This window comes from Erpetoichthys calabaricus, chromosome 6, assembly GCF_900747795.2.
Source record: "Erpetoichthys calabaricus chromosome 6, fErpCal1.3, whole genome shotgun sequence".
NCBI classification, from domain to species: Eukaryota; Metazoa; Chordata; class Cladistia; order Polypteriformes; family Polypteridae; genus Erpetoichthys; species Erpetoichthys calabaricus.
Window position 1 is genome coordinate 176172686 of NC_041399.2, and position 22802 is coordinate 176195487.

Sequence of the window (22802 nt, forward strand, 5' to 3'; positions counted from 1 at the left end):
GAAGACACTGCTTTTCTGTCAATTGTTCCTTTTTAGATCACACCATTTTCACACACCAAAGAAGCATTTTAATTGAATCTATTCTCTTGTTCACTCTGTCCTAGTGTACTGTAAGCAGTGAAGTAAACGCTGACTGATTCTTAAAAGTCAAAGCACAATATATAGAGTGTGGTTCACTGGCTGGCACTTATAATTCTTATTTATTTAATGCAATGCCATTTATAGCATGCTTCGTCATTTTCTTGTGTCTTGTTTTGGTGAGAAAAATTTAGAGCTTTAATTTGAGTTTGCCCATTTTGCTTGTTTTTTTAATGTTTGTCCTTAAAATTTTTTTAAATTCTGGTTTATAATATCTTTCTTGAATTAATCAGCCCATCATTATTACATTATTAAATAATTTCCAAACTTTTTTTAATATGAACTAAGTGGATTAACTACTGCTTTACATTTATAGTAAAATGTATTAAGTATATTTTTGCATTTCTGTAACTTGAATGTTTTACATCAGAATGTAAACTGTATTATCTCATTTTGCATAATAAAAATCAGAATTATTAAACATTGTTTTCTGTGACAGTGCAGGTTGGCTCAATGCTCCCTATTGCATTTGGGGACCTCTTAAACCTGATACCGTCGATAGTCATGATTGGGATGAGCCAAGCAAATGAGAACACTCACACAAAACAAAGGGATGGTGAAAAAGTGCTCTAGGGCCTTTATTAAAACCAGTCAATATCCAATGAATAAATAATCCAATAACAGTGAACGGTGTGGAGGGTTAAAATCCAATAAATTAACATGCTTTTAAAAACATGGCAAGAAACTGTCCTTAAGAACTTGAACCCAGATGCACTTCTTTAATACCTGACACATCTCCTTGGCTTAACACTAATGGGTCCTTGCAGTCAAGGAGACGCCTTAGCTGCAGTTCAGCCACCTTTCCACACTGCTCCTAGGCTCAGGGCCCTTGTAGTCGTCCCTGGCTCCCGGCAGGGCACCCCATCAAGCCTCCAACTCCCGCTGCCAGGCTCGTGCCCCTGTGATCCATGATCCATTAAATATACTTTAATATTTGTGAAATGCAAAACCTGTCTCTCATACAGTCCTGTATGTTGTTCTTTCGGTGCCTGCTACATTATTGCAAGCTTGCACTTACCATGGTATACAGGAGTAATTAGCAGTGACTGTCCCAGTTCAAATTCTATCCTTCCTTGACCTTGCTTAGCAAAAGACATGGAAGTGTGTAGCTTTAAGATCTGGGTTTTAGATACCTCTGCAAAAATGTCTCTTTAGCCAAAATGGAAACTAAACTGAGTGTACAAGTTTAATTAGTTTCAACCTTAAACATGCTCCAATATTTTTAATTAATGGTAGCATCAAAAAAACTAATGCCTAGTCCTAAAAGCATTTCAATGTGATTAACGATCCAATTGAGTTCACTATTGAATGATATTAGCTTATTATGTGTCATTTAATTTTTAATGCTACATTACATTTTATAGTGGCACATTAGTAAAAGCTGAGTATAATAGTTTTTCTTTAAGCAAAAAAAGTTGCCAGACTGTAAATAAAAGCACTTCTGGTGTTTAAAGGGTAGTTAGTGTGGTGTAATGCCTAAGGAATTACCCATGGTTGTCATTCATTCCCTGCCTATGACTTACTATCTAATCATGAGAAAGTCATCGGTTGGTGCTCCAACTATAAAGAATATCTGTAAAATTGTATCATAACTATATCCTAAACATCCGAATCACTTTGCATTAAGGTGTCAGCCCGATGTAAGAAATAAAAAAAGCTATAAAATTGGACTTAAATACTCAATGTAATCATAAAGTGTCGTCAATGTGTGATGCAAAAATCAGAGTGCACATTTATATAAAGACTTTAGTATTTGACTGTTATTCCATTTATTCAAAAACTAAGTGTATGAATATTCTGGAAGCATTAAACCTAAATTTTGTGTTTTAACCAAAAGCCGTCAATTTATAAAGTGTGCTCAAAAATCTTGTGTTAAATGTAGAACAGTTTCTCCCTAGGTGAGAAAGAAAGTAGATTTGTATTATCAATGTACTGTAGATTATATAATTTGCTTTTCTTACAGCAGCAACTCTCTGTTCCATTGCTGTATGAATAGTAATGCTTCATAATACATTAAAACTAAGAACCTTTGTCTTATATTTTTTTCTTTTTAGAGTGTAATGAACATGATGCATGTAATCAGTATCCCATATTCTCTAATGAAGGTGAATCCTGTCTCCTGGATACAGAAAGTGTGTCAGTACAAGGGTATGCAACACTTCATCATTTGGATTGGAATTAATTTATTATTTATTATAACTTTACCTTACATTAATTGGCATTCACCTTTACTGCTGATGACAGAAGTGATGTGCATGTGATAGTCATCAATAGCTGTGGGCAGCGTAACAGATGCTACTTTAATACACTACTCTTATCATCCCTCTCCTAAAAGCTTAATGCAACATGATTCTACAGACAACTACCATCGTTTTTTGAATAAGGCATCCTATACCAGAATTTTAGGTACACTCAGTCCGATCATTTTGATTTGAGGTAGTGTTTTCAGGAATCATGTGGATGAATCAAGTTCAGTTGGTGGCTAATAACAATTTGGTAGGGTATGTCTTTTCTCTTATTATTTAATATTCAATTTAATATTCACATTAAGTTGTTTTTTCAGTAGTTGAGAGCTGGAACAGGGAGTTGGGCAGGCCTTCACTGTAGTAGCTAAGACTTGTTTTGGATAAGGGCAGTGTTGATTAAGGATCACTAATAATTGTAATGATCTGTACTACTGGAGGAAAAACTCATATACTTTCCTAGAGAAAAAAAATGTAGTGATTATGAATAGGTGTACAGTATATGTCTTAGAAATATGTTATGGGGTTTAATTCTTTTTTTTTTCTGTATAGCAAAAGTAGCATGTGTTAAATCAAGAGACATGCATTGGGCTTTGGTGGCACATCGGGACCAGAGAGATGTAAATCTGAGTTCTTTGCGTATGTTAATAGTGGCTGATGGGTCAAACCCTTGTAAGTATTATACTCTAATAAAGATATTTTGCCAGTGTTATTTTAGATTGCATATGTGTACTAGAAAGGTAGCTAGATGACAGGAATTTTGAATTTTGTTTTAACAGTATTACATCTTTAATGATATGTGACTTGTTATCACAGAGACAGTTTAAACATCTAATCAAACTGGTTTGATTGCAGAGAGTTTCCTTACTAGTTTTTGTTTTTGTCTTAGGGTCCATTTCTTCCTGTGATGCATTCCTCAATGTCTTCCAAAGTAAAGGTCTCCGACAGGAGGTCATTTGTCCTTGTGCTAGTTCTCCAGAAGCTTTGACAGTGGCAATTAGAAGGTAGGAAAAATATCTGTAGTTCTATGGATGAACATTGATTATTTACTTCTTGAAATCCCATGTTTAAAGAAAATTTCTAATGTGTTATGTCAATGAGTAATGATTTTTTTCTTCTCAGTTGTTACATTTTTAAAGTAAATTTACTTCCAAAAAACACCTCATCTATAGCTTTAATATGTGGTCTAAACTTGGATGGATTGGCAACTCGTGTTTTCATATACTGGTGGCTTTTGGTGATATATTAATGTGGAAGCGTTTCTTTAAATTGTTACATTTTCTCAACAATATGCAAATCCTTCAAAAACATGCCAACTTCTCCCATGTAGAAGTTCTAAGCTGTTAGGTCAAAGTTTTACATCACAGCAAAATGAGAAGATAGTTGCAAATGGCTTTTTTTTTTGAAGGCATGTAGTTTCATAAAATATAGTACAAAAAAATTTATTATGTTAACTTTTGGAAAAATTTTGTAATGAGAGAGACATAGGACAAACATGCATTTAACTGAGTTTGATTAAGTATTGAAGACATATATTCAGATTAGAGGAAAATTAACTGAATATCTGTGCTTCTTAGTATGAGATGGATTCCAGCTTCATCAAAGAATGCCCATTTCCTTTTCATGGCTTTACTTGCTTATATACAATAGATTAAATATCCACTCATTCCTCTTTCTTTGAAAAGAGAAAAAGTAGTTGCATTCTAAAAATACCAAATACATTAAGGGAAAGAAGATTAAAGTGGATATATTCTGTAAGCCTGATGTAAAACATAAATCAAGATTAATTTGGTAGCGACTGAAGGGCACTCACATTGGTGAAATAAGGAAAAGATGTTTATAATTTGTGGAACATTCAGAAAAGGCATAATTTCAAAATAGTGGTTTAGGTTTTTCTCATCAAAGGTCATCAGATATGCCACAGTAAACCAAAGTGCAGCTGAATAGCAGTTGAAGTGCAAAGAGTCTCACTGATTTATAGAGTTTAACAACAGTTTATAGGTAATCTCTCAGATTACATTATTACATTTGAAGAATTCAGATGCAGCAAAAACACAGGAAATAATAGGATCTCATCCTGCCAGCAATGTGTAGGCAAAAAAGAAGATGAAGAGGATGCAAAATTGTTTTAAAGTTTGCAGTACTTTGTAACATGGTGTTTTATGGGCAGTCTTGGAGTTCCAGAAAACACTAGCTTATACACTCTTTATAGCATCTATGACTGCTGTAGTGAAAATTTAGTACTGTTTGATTATGGCTTCTTAGAATAGCACTGAAAAGAAGTGGTAAAAATGACAAGGAATCAGAGGTAAAATCATTTTTGAGTGTTCATATGTGAATGGGGTAAGAAAATGTTGTACCTTGTTAGCAAGATTATGATTTTTTTGTCGATAAATTTAAGTCTGTCCAGAGAATTGAAATAGGATTGTTTGAATAAAAGAATACAGTACTGGTTTGTCCCTGTACCATCATTAAGGTAGTTGTGAAAGTTTTATCTTAAAAGTTGAATGCTCTGGAATTGTTAAGTAATTTAAGATTTTTTTAAATAATTATTTTCATTTTCTTCATTTAAATTTCTGATTATTTGTGTATGTGTTTTTTTGTGTGTTTGTGTATCCTTCCATCTGCCTAATGACCTCTTTTCTTCAATATATTTTAAATGGGAACATAAGTACACTTAAAGATTCATTTTTTAAATGCTTTTTCCATGTGAAAATGTGTAGAAAAACATAATGTTACATTTTTGCTCTTAACGTTTCAAAATCATCATGTGTTTTAAATCACGAAAGCCATTTAGATTTATAGTATATTATTAACACTATAGACAGTAAAGGAAATAAAATTAATATATAATGCAAAAACTTTTTTTCAGTTCTGTCTGCTTTCTCTTCCATTTACTGTCTGGAAACCCTTGTTCTTTTTGGAAAGAACAAAATTACAGCTTCATTCAAACACTACTATGACAAGAGCTAGTTATTTAACACTAGAATTGCCAGAGCCTACGAAAAAACTCGTAGATCCGTCCCACTTTAAATCAGTTTGCACCTCTCCATCAGCGTCTTTTATCCTGTAAATGTGTCAATAAGCAGAAAGCAGCCTGCTATCACATCCCCCCACCCCCACACAGTTTTCTCAGCTCAAGTCTATTTACCTGCATGTCAGTTGGTTGGAGTTGTATAGAGTGAGAAGTCAAGCAAAATTACACCTTTTATAAATACTATATCGTTATTTGGAACACTTGCATTTCATGTTTGTTCCATGTCTACAACAATCTATGTACAGTAAACACATCGTTAAAACAGAAACGTTTTTCATGTTTTAGTAATAATTAACAAAATGTGGACATGAAGTGCATAATGTGTTAAGCCTGAATTCCAAATATCAAATAAACACTTTCACAAAAGGTACAAATCTAGCAGAACAAGTGCGCTTCTATTCAAGAATATAACTGCATAAAAAGAACCCGCGTTAGGGTGCGACACTGACACGCGTTTGCTACGACCGCTTCGGTGGCGCAATGATATCAACTGTTGACTGGTAATCAAAACTTCATGGGTTCGACCCCGGACAAGTCCGTTTTGAGAAGTGAGCTGCTCATATTCTTACTATTTTAGAATAAAAACATACATTTGATTTCAGTCTGTAACAGCCAGTGTAAATGTATGATACTTGTAAAGGTTAGCTTTGTGTGTTTTTTTTTTTTTTTATTCAGTTTTATACTCTCAGTCGCATTCACAAACCCCCATTCCCCCCCCCCCCATCTGACACTGTTGTTTTCACATAAAGATGCACTATAACAGAGGTGAACTCAGATCATGACGACAGTTCTACATCGGAAGCGAGAATACACGTCGCACTTTTGCCATCGCTGTATTTTGTATATATACACGGGAAGCTCTGCAGTCTACTTGTGACTTTACGCTGTAGGAAGTAAGTAAATAAATAAAGGTAAATAGGTAAATAACATTCGATCTGGCTCTTGTATACAAAGTACAGCGACGGCAGCTTCCACCTGCAGCTGTAGACTCATTAGTATGCAAGCGACTCTCCACGCTAGTGTTTAGATTTGAACGGTGTGTATGTGCCCAAAAAAAAGTTTAACTGCATTCTCGAACCATTGCTTGCGTACTAAAGTGTCAGCAGGCACTTTTCGTGGCATTGCACGTATTTATGGAGCATGCACATGTCGATCAAACACAGGTAGCTCTGCAGTCTGCTTGTGAGTTTACGCAGTAGGAAGTAAGTAAATAAATTAAGGTAAATAACATTTGATCTGGCTTTTATGTAAGTAACATTGTGAAAAGTCAAGCAAAATTACACCTGTTATTAGCTAACTAAAAAGATTACAATATGCAAGCTTTCGAGGCAAGTCAGGCCCCTTCTTCAGGCAAGATGTAAGTAACATATAAATGTTAATGTTTTGGGCACATGCACCGTCCAGATGTAAACACTAGCGTGTAGAGTCTATAGCTGAAGGTGGAAGCTGCTGTCGCTGTACTTTGTATACAAGAGCCAGATCGAATATTATTTACTTATTTATCTTTATTTATTTACTTATTTCCTTCAGCGTAAAGTCACAAGTAGACTGCAGAGCTTCCTGTGTATGTATACAAAGTACAGCTATGGCAAAAGTGCAACGTGCACCGTCGTCATGATCTGAGTTCACCTCTGTTATAGCGCATTTTTATGTGAAAATAGCAGTGTCAGATGGGAAGGTTGGGTGGGGGGTGGGATCGTGAATGCAACTGAGAGTATAAAACTGAATACAAGAAAAAAACAAAGCTAACCTTTACAAATATCATACATTTGCACCGGTTGTTATAGACTGAATTCAAATGTATGTTTTTATTCTAAAATAGTAAGAATAAGAGCAGCTCACTTCTCAAAATGGACTCGTCCGGGGTGGAACCCGTGAAGTTTTGATTACCAGTCAACAGTTGATACCATTGCGCCACCGAAGTGATCGTAGCAAACGCGTGTCAGTATCGCACCCTAATGCAGATTATTTTTCTGCAGTTATATTCTTGAATAGAAGCGCACTTGTTCTGTTATATTTGTACCTTTTGTGAAAGTGTTTATTTGATATTTGGAATTCAGGCTTAACACATTATACACTTCATGTCTACATTTTGTCAATTATTAATAAAACATGAAAAAAGTTTCTGTTTTAACGATGTGTTTATATAGATTGTTGTAGACACAGAACACACATGAAATGCATGTGTTCCAAATAACAATATAGTATTTATAAAAGGTGTGATTTTGCTTGACTTCTCACTCTGTACAACTCCAAGCAACTGACACACAGGCAAACAGATGTGAGCTGAGAAAACTGTGCGGCGGTGGGGGATGTGATGATAGGCTGCTTGCTGCTTATCAACACATTTACAGGACAAAAGACGCTAATGGAGAGGTGCGAAGCGATTTAAGGTGGGACGGATCTACGAGTTTTTTCGTAGGCTCTGGTAATTCTAGTGTTAATCCTCACTTCCATTGGGTCCAGTTTGAGGCCTTACCAGGGCTACTTCCAAAGTCATGTAAAGTACTTTAGCCGCTGGATCACTATAAATCTCTGCAGTCTTTGATATCTCTCCACTGCTGATCTTTAATACACATTAGATGCATCTTTTACAGAGGACTTTCATCCCCTTTCTGATCATTTTCTTCAGAATGCACTCTGTTCATTTTGTTTCACTGACTTAACATACTCCATCCTGCAGTGTGGATACTGGTAACTGTCCATTAATTGCACCAGATCCTGAGCTTCTCCTTTACCTGGTCTGACATCTGTCTTCGTATCTCATGGCATTCTAGAAGTACATGTTTTGGGTCTCTTTTTGCAATATTTCTTTTTCCTTTCCTTTTGCTTCCCTGTTGGTCTTCATGTCATTTCTGCATTTTTAAATCTAAAATGAATTACCATGAACACATCAGATGTTTTTTTAATTTCTTTTTTTGGTTTAATACAGTACTTTGCAGAAATGAACTGTTTTGGAATTTATTGAACTAATATTAATATATTTATGTTCTACTGAATACTTTTTAAAATTATGGAGTCTTTTGTCATACTGTGTGTCTGTTATCTGAGTATTGACTACAAATTTACACTATTATTACAAATGCACCTTCTGACTGAAATGTGGCTTGCAGCATGCAATTTCATATTTTCTAACACTGACTTTAAAATTTACGCATGTCACCTTAATATAAGTGTCCACCCTCCCACCATCTCCATATTACTTTTGTTGTATGTTAGCGTTGAACAATTGTTCTCATTGCATTATTATTGTATGAATGGAATGCATACAGGCAGCAGCCAGGCACCCTTATAGACACAGTAAAGTACAGGGTTAACAGCAAGAACATAAAAATTTGTCTCTTTTAGTTTTATTTAATTTATTTCACAGATGCCTGAGGGAAGAAGACAGACATTGTAACTGGAATGTAGAACAGGCAAGGGTCAATTGATCAGGCAAGCTTTCTTATGCAGGGCAAAACCCAAAGACATCACCAGAAGAATAAGCAATCAAAGCCACAAGTTTTAACCAATAGTGTTCATGTTATTCTTTTGAATTAAGAGAGCTTCTGTTTTTTATTTATAAACTACTTGATAGTACAGGAACATATTTTATATAGTTACAGGTCAAGTAAATGTTTTATAACACCCATGAGTATGTGCTGTGAGTGTGCTAGTACATTAGATGCTACCAAATTGTTTACTGGATGGCACAGAGTAAACAGTTTCTTACTAAGGCGTGTGGAGTCCACTGTTATACTATGGTTTGCCCTGTTCCATTTAAAAGCAATTAGTATAAATTATAAAGAAATGGTATAAACCAAAGTATGAAACATTTTGATATATTCATGATAAATTTCCATGACTGCATGGATTTATTTTTTTTTTTTTTGCTTTGTGATTGTAGAGAATTTAGAGAAAAACAATATGTGTTTTATAGGCCAACAGATGATACCAACCAGCCACCAGGTCGAGGCGTTCTCTCAATGCATGGTTTGAGTTATGGTGTCATTAGAGTGGATTCTGAGGAAAAGCTGTCTGTTCTGACAGTACAAGATGTTGGAACAGTGATGCCAGGAGGTGAGCCATCACATATTTGTATTTCAGTTCTTCAGATGTAATGTAATAGCCAAACCTAAATGAATGTTTTATGACTTGTGACAAGGGTGTTCTTGCTGTAATATGCAGTATTGCATGTGGCAAACCTAGAATTAAGAAAATGTTTTTTGAGTTTTTACGTAAATGTATATAGACTTTTTTCTAAAGGTTCCTCTGACTTATTTATGATTAGAATTATGACAGAACTGTTCCCAAATTTTGTGCTAGATCATGCAGACATTTGCTATTAATGAGTATGTTTTGGCATTATGTAATTACTGTTTATTTACCAAAACCTGAAAGCTTGGAGCTCAGCACATGAAGCAAGTTAAAAAGAAAAAATGTCTTTTAGTTCATTTGGCATACTGCCTGAGCTTTCTTTGGTTGCTTTTATTTAAATAAGAATTATTATACAGCATAGTTTTTAGCATTGCTCACTTATCCATTTCCCAGGCCAACCAGTTTAGGTGGAGTAAAATCAGCTAAAAGCCCTGATTGATGCATCACAACCAATGATATGAAAAGTTGTCACCTTATGACATTCTGGTTTATCTCTTCAGCTCTTATGTGTGTAGTGAGACCAGATGGGATTCCCCAGTTATGCAAGACAGATGAAATTGGAGAGCTATGTGTTTGCTCCATTGCTACTGGTACATCCTACTATGGTCTGTCTGGTATGACCAAAAATACATTTGAGGTAAGAAAGTGAGATTAGTGAACTTTTCTGAATGATACAGACCATGCATATGCTTTACCATGCTTAATTCACAAATACTTGAGCACAATTAAACTTCTTACTCTTTTATCTAGAACTTCATAACTATTTTGTAAGCTAGCCTTAAAATTCAGCACGTTAACAGCTAAAGGCTCTGTCCTCTACAGTGGTTTTATTTATCCTAAAAATTTGAAAATGACCTTCATCTTGTGGTCACAGTGTACACTCTGGCGTATAGTCATTAACATGTTTAATCAGATAAGAGAGGAGCTAAGCTCTAAATTTAACTGAAAGCCATTGTGCCATGGGAGCCATAGCAATATGAAAACTGAAACTACAAAGCAGGTTGTGATGCATGCTTTCATTTTGTAACTTAGCTGTAGAGCAGTAAGTGAACAACTTCACATTACACTATTAAAATCGTCAGTTCTACATGTTACAAATTGTTGAAATTGATTTTTAGTATTCATATTATTAAGAAACTGCCATTAATGTTGCGATGTTTTAAATGTACAGTAATTTGGAAAAATGAGATGTACAAAGGTTAATCAGATGTTGACTATAATGCCTACATTTTATTTAGACTTGGCTAAAAAATATTTAATCCCTCAGGTAAAAATGTTAATACTATTAATAAATGATCACTTCGAATGAAGTTAATATAATACCTGTCATAAAAGATTATTAACTCTGTTAACTGTGAATGTGCAAGTGTTGCAGCTGGGTTTTAAAAATAAACCCAGTGACTTGCTAAGATTTCCTCAATTTGTTTAAACTGTTTTTAAGTTTACCAAAGTTTTATATGAAAATTATAATATTAAGTTATTATTATTATTATTCTTTTTTTGATACTTTTGGAACAGTGTTATCTTTTTTTTGTTGCAGAATCACTGCATCTTTTTATTCAATTTTAGAAGTGTACTGTTTGAAAATAACTCATTTATTTTTATCACCTCTTGTTTTTCATTTGCCTGTGTTTTTTGATTTTTATTTTCCCCCCTCTAGGTTTTCCCCATGACAGGTTCAGGTGCACCCATCAGCGAATACCCATTTGTAAGAACTGGGTTGCTGGGGTTCATAGGTCCTGGTGGGCTGGTGTTCATTGTGGGAAAAATGGATGGACTGATGGTCGTCTGTGGGCGTAGGCATAATGCTGATGACATAGTCGCCACTGCCCTTGCTGTAGAACCCATGAAATTTGTCTACAGGGGAAGGTAGGTGTTTTTCCAAAACACAATATCAGTAATACTGATTTAATGATTATAAAAACAGATAATTTAATAAGGAATTTACAGAGAATATGTGGTTGGTAAAACTGAAAGTTTATATTGAACATGGAGGGTGATAGGCAGTTGACTTACCCATTCATTTATTTTCCTTACTCCCTTCTCCTTATAAAGTATAATGTAAAAAGAGCAAGTCGGTCCATTGAAGGAGAAACACAAACACAGGCACATGGGTGAAACTTGAGGCAAGTATTTACTGTATATAGGGTCTTCACCACAATTATTGGCTCTCCAGTAAAGATGAGTAAAAAAGATTATAAATAATTTACCTTAAGTGAATGACCTTAATCTCATACTGAAAATGCAAGAGAAATGCAACTTTTAACTGAAGTAAATTTATTCTGAGAAAAAATGCTTCCTCATCAATAAGTAATTGGGTATAACAAAATACAATATGCCAAAAAAAAGATTTTTGGCATTCCTGCATTTAATACATTGTACAAAACACAACACTTATTTCTATACCACATATTTACATTTACAAATAATCTAGCTCAAAGTGCTTTACAAGATGTCAAGGAAGTAATTACATGCAATGAAAAACAAATTAAAATTAGATGAAAAAAAATGATGCATAAATAATGTGCAAAAAATACAACACCAAAAAAGAAAAAGTTGGGACAGTATGGAAAATGCACATAAAAAATATGCAGTGATTCTTAAATGCACTTTTGACTTTTATTTCATTGCAGACAGTATGAACCCAAGACGGTAAAGCACTCACCACTTTGTAATGTCACCGTTTCTTCTCACAGCACTTAAAAGACGTTTTGGCACTGAGGATACCAAGCAATGATGTGTTTCAGGTGTTATTTTGTCCCATTTTCCTGCAAACATGTCTTTAGGTGTGCAACAGTACAGGGTCGTCGATGTTGCATTTTTTGTTTAAAAATTCTCCACACAATCTCTGCTGGGGACAGGTCAGTACTACAGACAGGCCAGTCCAGTACCTATACCCTCTTCTTCTGCAGCCATGCCTTTTTAATGTGTGCAGAATGTGGTTTTGTATTGTCTTGTTGAAAAATGCATGGGTGTCCCTGGAAAAGATGTCATCTTGACAGCAGCATCTGTTGCTCTGAAATCTCAATATAGTTTTCTTCATTAATGCTGCATTCACATAAGTATAAATTACCTTTTCCAAGGGCACTGACACATCCCTGTACCATGACAGACCCTGGCTTTTGTACTTGCTGCTAATAATAGTTTGGATGGTCCTTTTCATTTTTGGTCCGGAGCACACAGCGTCCATTTCTTCCAAATAAGATCTGGAATAATGATTGATCTGACCACAATATACATTTCCACTGTGTGATGATCCATCCCAGATGCCTCCGAGCCCAGAGCAGTCAACACTGCTTCTGAATATGGTTAACATGAATAGAAAGGCTAGATTGGACTTTGCTAAAGAACATCTAAAAAAAGCCAGCACAGTTCTGGAAAAACATTCTTTGGACAGATGAAACCAAGATCAACCTCTACCAGAATGATGGCAATAAAAAAGTATGGAGAAGGCGTGGAACAGCTCATTATCCAAAGCATACCACATCATCTGTAAAACACGGTGGAGGCAGAGTGATGGCTTGGGCGTGCATGGCTGCCAGTGGCACTGGGACACTGGTGTTTATTGATGATGTGACACAGGACAGAAACAGCCGAATGAATTCTGAGGTGTTCAGAGACATACTGTCTGCTCAAATCCAGCTAAATGCAGTCAAATTGATTGGGCAGCGTTTCATAATACAGATGGACAATGACCCAAAACATACAGCCAAAGCAACCCAGGACTTTATTAAAGCAAAGAAGTGGAAAATTCTTGAATGGCCAAGTCAGTCACCTGATCTTAACCCAATTAAGCAGGCATTTCACTTGTTGAAGACTAAACTTCAGACAGAAAGGCCCACAAACAAACAACAACTGAAAGCCGCTGCAGTAAAGGTCTGGCAGAGCATTAAAAAGGAGGAAACGCAGCATTTGGTGATGTCCATGAGTTCAAGACTTCAGGCTATCATGGCCAGCAAAGGGTTTTCAACCAAGTATTAGAAATGAACATTTTATTTTCAGTTATTTAATTTGTCCAATTAATTTTGAGCCCCTGAAATGAAGGGATTGTGTTAAAAAATGCTTTAGTTGCCTCACATTTTTATGCAATCGTTTTGTTCACCCCACTGAATTAAAGCTGAAAGTCTGCACTTCAACTGCATCTGAGTTGTTTCATTTAAAATTCATTGTGGTAATGTACAGAACCAAAATTAGAAAAAAGTTGTCTCTGTCCAAATATTTATGGACCTAACTGTAAGGCTTCTTTTTTGCACAGAAAATTTTTAAGTGGCATTTGTGAATGTAACTCGGTATTGTAGTGCTTGACAAAGGTTTGCCAAAGTAATCCCTTGCCCTTTTGGTTCAATCAGCTATTGATGAGTGACAGTTCTTGATGCAGTGCCATTTGAGGGATCGGAAATCACAGGTGCACCCTTATTTTACCTCATTACTGGACCTAATTTTTGGAATGTGTTGCAGGCCTAAAATGCAGGAATGGGTGGATATTAACAAATTAAATGAAGTTGACCAGACAAATCATGAAATATATTGGGTTCCTACTATCTGTAATGAAATAAAAGTCAAAGTAAATTTAAGAATCACTGCATTTGTTAAATTTGCAGTTTCCATACCGTCCCAACTTTTTCTGATTTGATTTTGTAAATAATGCCCACTTTTTTTGGATAACGTAAGACAGATATGTAATTAAGACAAATGAGTCCTTGAATGTAAAATAATTTTTCATTGAAAGGAGGTTTCCTGTCCAATTTTACATTTTCAAATCAGTGTAAGTAAAGAAATGATATACATATTTTAAATTAAAGTGTTTTTATAGAGTTACCAAGTAAACTTCATAACTGTATCCATAATAATAGAAATGTATGGAATTAAGACATTTTACACTGGAAGTGCCATATCATGCACACTATTCCACCAGGTTAGCACATTAGTAATTGGCCTGTGCTGTAGAAGATCCAACAATTTGTGCTTTTGCTGCAACAAGCTTATTCACCGCATTGTCAATGGCTGACACTGGCTCTTTTTCTTCAGTTACCTATTCCTCTGTGACATTATGAAGTAGTTCAGCCATGTTAACCCAGGTATGACTTTCATGTACAACTAAGGTTTTCAGGACATAACAGGATGAGCACCATTCTTTGGTTATATCAGGGGTGTCGAAGGGTTATATCAGGGTGTCCTGGAGGGCCGCAGTAGGTGCAGGTTTTCATTCAAACCATCTCCTTTATTAGTGATCAGTTTTTGCTGCTAATTCACTTCTTTTGCCTTTGTTTTGATTGACGTGACTCTGACCCCTTTGTTGTTTCTTTTTCCTTAATTAGCAGCCTAACCATAATGAGACACAAAACAAGCCGCCACATTACCAGCTAACCTGTGCCCATCACACAATAGCTGAAAATAAAGAAAGGTGAAAGTCTCAGTAAAACAGAACATCGACAGTTTTGGAAATGTCTGCTGTGGCAGAATGAAAGCAGCAACAAGCCATGGAATTAAATGATGGGTTTAATTAACAGCAACAATAAGCATCTCATTAAGAAACTGGTTGGAGTGAAATTGGTTTGAGTTTGAATCCCCAGTTTAATTGGTCATCTGTTAGCTCGTTTCATGTCTCATTTCTGTTTGGCTGTCATTTAATTAAGACAAGAATCAATTCAGGGGACTGAATCCTTAAAAACAAGGCCAAAGAAAAGTAGTTAATTAGCAGTGAAAACTGGTCACTTATTACGAGAAGGGTTAGAATGAAAACTAGCAGCCACTGCGGCCCTCCAGGCCTGGAGTTTGACACCCCTAGGTTATATGATGTGATGTTACTGTAACATAACACTGCGTGGCTATTGAAGTCCATGAATCCCATGGCAGGGCAACTCTTTCGGCCTTAAATCCAATTTAGCCTCATTGTGTATTTCGGGAATTTCTGCATCTAACAAAATCTGTTGCGATAGAATAATGTACCTCGGCTCAAGAGTATGAATCATGTTGCAGAATCCTGACTTTGTTGTCTGTTTTGCCTTATCACAACTGCTAGGAATTTATTTAAAGTTGTGTCCAGAGTTTGCTGCTAACTTGGCATAGTTCTGGGCTTTGCGCCATCAGAGGTTATTCCAGGTGGTGTCATGCAAGATTTCTGCAAATATTAGTGGTATTACCACAATACTTAACATTTTATCATGAAATTCTACATATGAACCCTCAGGGTCAAAATTTTGGGTTCCAAAGTAGTCTATTTTGTCCATATGTTCCTAGAGATCAAGTATGCAAAATTTGGTCCATATCTGTCAAAGAGTGTATGATTGTATAGAGAACATCTATATTACTAAACGACAGTTTAATTAATGCACGGACGGCGGACGCACCGCATGCGCACTGCGCCTCAGAGTCAAACCCAGCGGCTTCCCAGAGTCAGTAGGTGGCGCCCAAACAACACAACCTGTGAACTAAACCTGCTCTAATCCACTGTGCGGAAATTCAGTATTAAAAGTAAGAATTGTACCTAACGACACAGCCACAGAGAAACAAAAACAAGACCGCATGGATAAAAACAATAAACAGAGGCTCCTACAACACGCTTCACTAACACCAGAAGCAAAGAAGTCACGGCTCCAAAAAGAAACAGCTCAACTAACGGAAATACAAAAACGAGCCTGCATGGATAAAAACAATGAATGAAGGCGCCTACAATGCGCCTCTGAAACCGCACAAGCAAAGGAGTCCCGGCTCCAAAAACAAAGAGCTCAGCGATTACAAATACAAAACCGAGCCCGTATGGATAAAAACAATGAACGAAGGCTCCTACAACACGCTTCTGCAACACCAGATGCAAGAGAGGCACGGATCCAAAAAGAAACTGCAGAAAGGCTACAAAGTCGTTTAAAAGGTTTAAGACGTTCAGTATTCCAACAAAGAAAAAGCCAAAGACAGGAACGACGGACAGACGCTGAACAATTCCGCCAGGTAGCTGAGAACGCATTCTATAATGAGTCCACTGTTCATGAAAATTCATTGGGATTAATGCACTGTGCCAGCAGTCGGTGTCAGCAGAGGCAAAGGAGTCACGGCTCCAAATGGAAAGAGCTCAACGATTTGTAATACAAAACCGAGCCTGTAGTTCCCAGAGTCAGTGTGTGGTGCCCAAACACCACGACCTGTAAACTACACCTGCTCTAATCCACTGTGCCAGCAGTCAATGTGTGCAAGTTGGAGTATGCTTCCTAACAGTAAACAACTTCTACCTAACGACACAGCCACAGAACAACAAAGACGAGACCGCATGGATAAAAACAATACACGGAGGCTCCTACGACACGCTTCAGACACACCAGAAGCAAAGACGTCACGGCTCCACAATGAAAGAGCACCACTTTAGTACAAATATGTTTATTTAATTAAATGAAAACTTTACCATGGCTACAACCTGTGAACTAAACCTGAGGTAAAGCGTGCACGCAAGGTTGTACAGCCGCCCGAACGCGACCGCCCACACCACCGCACCGGATCCGCCCCAATGGTCACTTCAGCACGCGAATCCGCCGCCGTCATCAAACGACTTCTCGCTGACGACACAGCCATAGATAAACGAAAAAGAGACTGCATGGATAAAAACAATAAACGAAGGCGCAGATGAGCCACAGCTCCAAAAAGAAACCACTTTAGTACAAATATGTTTATTTAATTAAATGAGCTTTCCCAGTACGCACCCACCTTCCATGATATTTCATCCCTCCAAGTATCGGAGGGAACAGAAAGTGATTGCCATTCTTGGATTTGCGATTCTTTCGAGAATCGCGGGCTTGCTGGTACAGACAAAACATACAGTTTGTGTTCTCTACTGATGTGTCTTACTGGATAAAAAAATATACTGTATCACATTTTGATACCAGCTCTTTGTACTCGTAATTAAGGATGTTTGTTACATTGTGAGAATATGAAAGTACACAGTGTTTCAAGTTAACACTTACATGGTATTGTCACTGAAACATAACAAAATACTTTGTTATATGATTATACTGTTAATGTGTGGTTAAAAATTCAAACAGTCCCTATATGGTTACAATGCTTGTCATAATAATAATTATAATGAGCAGCATGGTAACACAGTGGTCAGGGTTGTTACTTGACAGATCCAGTTACTTGAAACATGCAACCCGTCATTGTCTGTGTGGACTTTACGTGTTTTCCCCAGGTCATTTTGGGTATTCCACCCACATCCCCAAAGACATGCAGATTAAGAAGAGTACTGACTTTAAATTGTCCCATTGTGGATGTGAATGTGAGTGGGTCCTGTGGTGTACTAGTGCATTTTTTCCTGCTTTGAGCACAATTTGGTTTCAATAGGCTGCAGCCCATTAAGCAACTTAAGAATCCTATCAGGATATTATTATTATTATTATTAATGTTTCAAATACATTTTCTTAGGGGGATTTTACACAGTTCTTTGGAGAGGTTTTTCTTTGTGAATTCTAGACCTAAGCAATGATCCTGGAGGGCAAAAACTGCTTGCATTTTAATGATCCTTTGCTTTTCTTGTGTCCTGCAACACCACCAACTAGTTTTCAGACATGTGCCTGGAACACAGTGCGATGCAGATCTATAAACTGCTTTCAACATTTTAGCCTACAGCGCAGGCTCAACACAGAAGTATAAATCAGCCTTTATAGATTAAAGCTAATGGCACACAATTCATATTGACCTCATTAATCAGATGTATGTGAAATGCAGAGTCATAGACTGTGAAATGCAGAGTCATAGACTGTATATGTAGAAAAGTGCTGCAGTGATAACTTTAAATTAAATGTGGATTATGGAACTGATTTTCAAAGATGAATATTACACTATATCCCCATCACAGCTGAGTCTACTGATTGAAACTGCAAATGCTGAAATATTGTACTTAATACCAGTTGCCATCACAGCTTCATGTTTATTAAGAACAGAGTGTGAGATTGTCATCAAGCTGAGAAGGGGGCACAGCTGCCTGCATTCTCCCATTGCTAAGCATGCCAGACAGATGTCTCTTATGTTTATGTGCACATATAACTGTTCTATTCCCATCTCTAAAAATAAATGTGCAAAATCAGTTATAGTAGATACAATTCTATTTGGATACATATAGGTAGGACTGTTTTGTTTTTGTTTTTTGAAGTTCATTATGCTATTAAAAAAAGTAATTCATGCAGTATTAATTTTATTCTATTTATGAGTCTCTACCTGGCAATTTCTTTTGTCTTTTAAGTTGAAGTTGTAGAACTTTAACTGTAACAGTGTGTGAACCTAACTCAGCTTAAGTGAATATTCACACAGGGCTGTTTCATAAGAATACTGTATTTAAATGCTCATAGATAAATAGATCTACTGAGCAAGATGCTTTCAAGTTCATAGGACATCATTATCAAAATGAAATGACTATTGTGTCCAACTTTCCATTTCAAAGCACCACACCATGACATTACTCAACCTAGTAGCTCTTTTGATGATTACTTTCAAACATTTTCAAAAGTCCATCAAGGTGAAATTAAATCTTTTCTTATCAAAATTTTCCATCCACACCACTACTGTATGTTCATTTTAAGGCTCGGGTTTGCTTCCGTAAATTAATTATTAGATTTGAATAGTTTAACATGATTATAAATAAAATACTCCTTCTTTAGCATTACATACTCTGTCTTTGGCTTGGAACAACAGACCAAAGATGCATAAGAACAAAAATTCTAATGCCAGCTACATTTCTATCTTCAAAATTAACCTGAGGTCCAAACTATTTGTTCATAATTGGTGAGCTGATGTCTAGCCTACCATGGTGCCCAAAGAATGTTATTCAAAGCCCTGATTCATTTTTGACTCAGTACTCCAGTACTCCTGCCCTACTGCATGGCACACTGATAAAGATGTACTGCTTAAAATTAGAATAAAGGTTCATTCACATAAAACTACTTGCAGAATCTTCAGTTTGTGGCACACTCCTCACCTAGCACCTGTCAAACTAGGTTTGATCACATTTATACTTTTTCTCACTTTTTTGATCATGTTATTCTTTTCTTTTTGGTTTGGGTGAGGGACTCAATGTATTGTGTTACCGTGTATATGATTTATGAAGAGCTCTGTTTAATTAGTTTACTTGCTTATTCACTGTCCATCAGCTTGTCCTGGTGAGAGTCCAGGGAACAGTGTAGCAAGTTAGACAGATCACTCCATCCCCAGTGCCATTCTACTTATACTGTACTACGTCTAAGAAATACTCTGGTATTCTCAGGCCAGCTTAGTTTGTCTCAGTTCCTTCCTTGGTGACTCATGCCTCGGACACTCCACTGCAGGTGTTTTCATTATGTGTCCAAACAACCACTGGCTTCTTTAGAAGACTGTTTCTACTCTAATTGCTTCATCATTCTTGTACTCCTTTCCATTTCGTAAAATGAACACAACAACCCTGTGCAGAAACCACATTTTAAGTGAATGCTGGTCTGTAGTATGCTGTTTTACATTCTAATGTGCTTAAAATGTACATAATCAATACTTCTGTTCCTCAACACCTATCCACTATCCGCAAATTCACTGTTGGAAGCTGTTTGTTCTGTATATGGCCTATAATGGTAAAATAGGTGTGAAACACTGTAATTATTTTGTTTTTCCCGTTTTGTGGGATAATACTTAAGTTGAAGAATGCTATGCAATATACAGAGGTAAAAGATGCTAATAAAGGATAATACTGCATAATAATAATAATTATAATCATAATAAAATGGCATATAAGCTGATATTGTTTGGCATGCAGTACAATTAAGAAATAAATTTGTGTCCAGTTTACCAAATTATCATAGAAGAAAATGAGAAGAGAATAGAAGAAAGAGAGAGAAGGTTGGACAATGTGGTGATAGTGAATCAGGAAGTGTAGCGAATTAGCAAGGAGGAAATAAGGACATGAAGAATGAATAAATATGAAGAGGATGAAGAATGGAAAGGCCGTTGGTCCAGGTGACATACCTGTGGAAGCATGGAGGTGTTTAGGAGAGATGGCAGTGGAGTTTTTAACCAGATTGTTTAATGGAAACTTAGAACGTGAGAGGTTTCCTGGGGAGTGGAGAAGAAGTGTACTGGTACTGATTTTTAAGAATAAGGGGGATGTGCAGAGCTGTAGTAACTACAGGGGGGATAAAATTGATGTGCCACAGCATGAAGTTATGGGAAAGAGTAGTAGAATCTAGGTTAAGAAGGAAGGTGATGATTAGTGAGCAGCAATATGTTTTCATGCCAGTAAAGAGCACCACAGATGTTTGCTCTGAGTGTTTTGATAGAGAAAAACAACATCAACATTTATTTATATAGCACATTTTCATACAAATAATGTAGCTCAAAGTGCTTTACATGATGAAGAAAGAGAAAAAAGGACAAAGTAAGAATTAAAATAAAAGTAAGGTCCGATGGTGAGGGAGGACAGAAAAAACAAAAAAACTCCAGATGGCTAGAGAAACAAAATAAAATCTGCAGGGGTTCCGAGGCCACGAGACCGCCCAGCCCCCTCTAGGCATTCTACCTAACATAAATGATCAGTCCTCATTGTATTCAGGGTTTTCATGGAAGGACTTGATGATGACAGTCACATGGACTTCTGGCCTTTAATCCATCAATGTGGGGACATCATGGTGCTTTGATTAGGTGGTGGTGGCGCAAGTCGCCACCACAGAAAACCAGAAATAGAACAGAAGGGAAAGTAGGGGTTAGTACAGATTTTGGAGCCACCATGAATAGTAATGATAATTAATTGAATATGTAGAGCATCAGGATTAAATTAAAATGAAGTTATGAGAAAGCCATGTTAAAGTAATGTGTTTTTAGCAGTTTTTTTAAAGTGCTCCACCATATCAGCCTGGCGAATTCCTATTGGCAGGCTATTCCAGATTTTAGGTGCATAACAGCAGAAGGCTGCCTCACCACTTCTTTTAAGTTTAGCTCTTGGAATTCTAAGTAGACACTTATTTGAAGATCTAAGGTTACGATTTGGAATATAAGATGTCAGACATTCCGATATATAAGATGGAGTGAGATTATTTAAGGCTTTATAAACCATAAGCAGTATTTTAAAGTCAATTCTGAATGACACAGGTAACCAGTGTAGTGACATCAAAACTGGAGAAATGTGCTCGGATTTTCTTTTCCTAGTTGGGATTCTAGCAGCTGCATTCTGCACTAGTTGCAATTGATTTTTATCTTTTTTGGGTAGTCCTGAGAGGAGTGCATTACAGTAATCTAGTCAACTGAAAACAAAAGGGTGAACTAATTTCGCAGAATCTTTCAATAATATAAGAGGTCTAACTTTTGCTATATTTCTTAAGTGAAAAAATGCTGTCCTAGTGATTTGATTAATATGCGATTTAAAATTCAGGTCACAGTCAACAGTTACCCCTAAATTCTTTACCTCCATCTTGACTTTTAATCCTAATGCATCAAGTTTATTTCTAATAACCTCATTATATCCATTATTGCCTATCACTAAAATTTCAGTTTTCTCTTTATTTAGCTTGAGAAAATTACTACTCATCCACTCAGGAACACAAGTAAGACATTGTGTTAGTGAAACAACAGAGTCGGGGTCATCAGGTGCTCTTGATAAACACAGCTGCGTGTCATCAGCATAGCTCACGTTATGCCCCGAGATAATCTGACCTAACGGAAGCATGTAAATCGAAAAGAGCAGCGGACCGAAGATAGAGCCTTGTGGAACACCATATAAAATATGTGTCTTTGAAGTATAATTACCACAACTAACAAAGAATTTTCTACCTGTCAGGTAGGATTCAAACCAATTTAAGACACTGCCAGAGAGGCCCACCCACTAGTGATGGGAACTCTGGCTCTTTTCAAAGCTTCGGCTCTTTTGGATCAGCTCCCTTTAAAGAGCCGGCTCTTACGGCTCCCGAATGGCTCTTCGTTTAGTATCACGTGGATGCTTATATTTTAGCCTAATTAAGCAATTATGAATGGTTTGTGTATAAGCAATTTCTTATTCGTTGTTTTCAGACAGTATTTTTATGCATTTTTTCATTACAATAAATACACAGTTACTATTGTTTAACATTTTAATAAAAGCTTTAAATGAACAACTTAACACAAAACCACAGCAAACAAATTAAATAAAGGCCAAACTCAACAACAACAACACAACACTATGACTCTTTGAATAAAAGTTTTTAGGCCAGGTTAGTATTCAGAAATGCCAGATGCCTCAGCTTAGATGGGCTGATGCAATTTCTCCTCTCCGT

General features: G+C 36.4%; 1 protein-coding gene across 13 annotated transcripts in view; it reads left to right on the top strand.

Moving 5' to 3' along the window:
- Positions 1-22802, top strand: part of dip2ca (disco-interacting protein 2 homolog Ca) — a 559093-nt gene that overhangs the window by 447743 nt on the left and 88548 nt on the right. For all 13 annotated transcript variants that reach the window (XM_051929039.1, XM_051929043.1, XM_051929041.1 and 10 more), the window contains 6 exons: positions 2193-2286; positions 2934-3053; positions 3271-3385; positions 9338-9477; positions 10056-10192; positions 11216-11424. In XM_051929039.1, coding sequence (XP_051784999.1) covers positions 2193-2286; positions 2934-3053; positions 3271-3385; positions 9338-9477; positions 10056-10192; positions 11216-11424 — 815 coding nt within the window. The remainder of the gene's footprint in view (positions 1-2192; positions 2287-2933; positions 3054-3270; positions 3386-9337; positions 9478-10055; positions 10193-11215; positions 11425-22802) is intronic.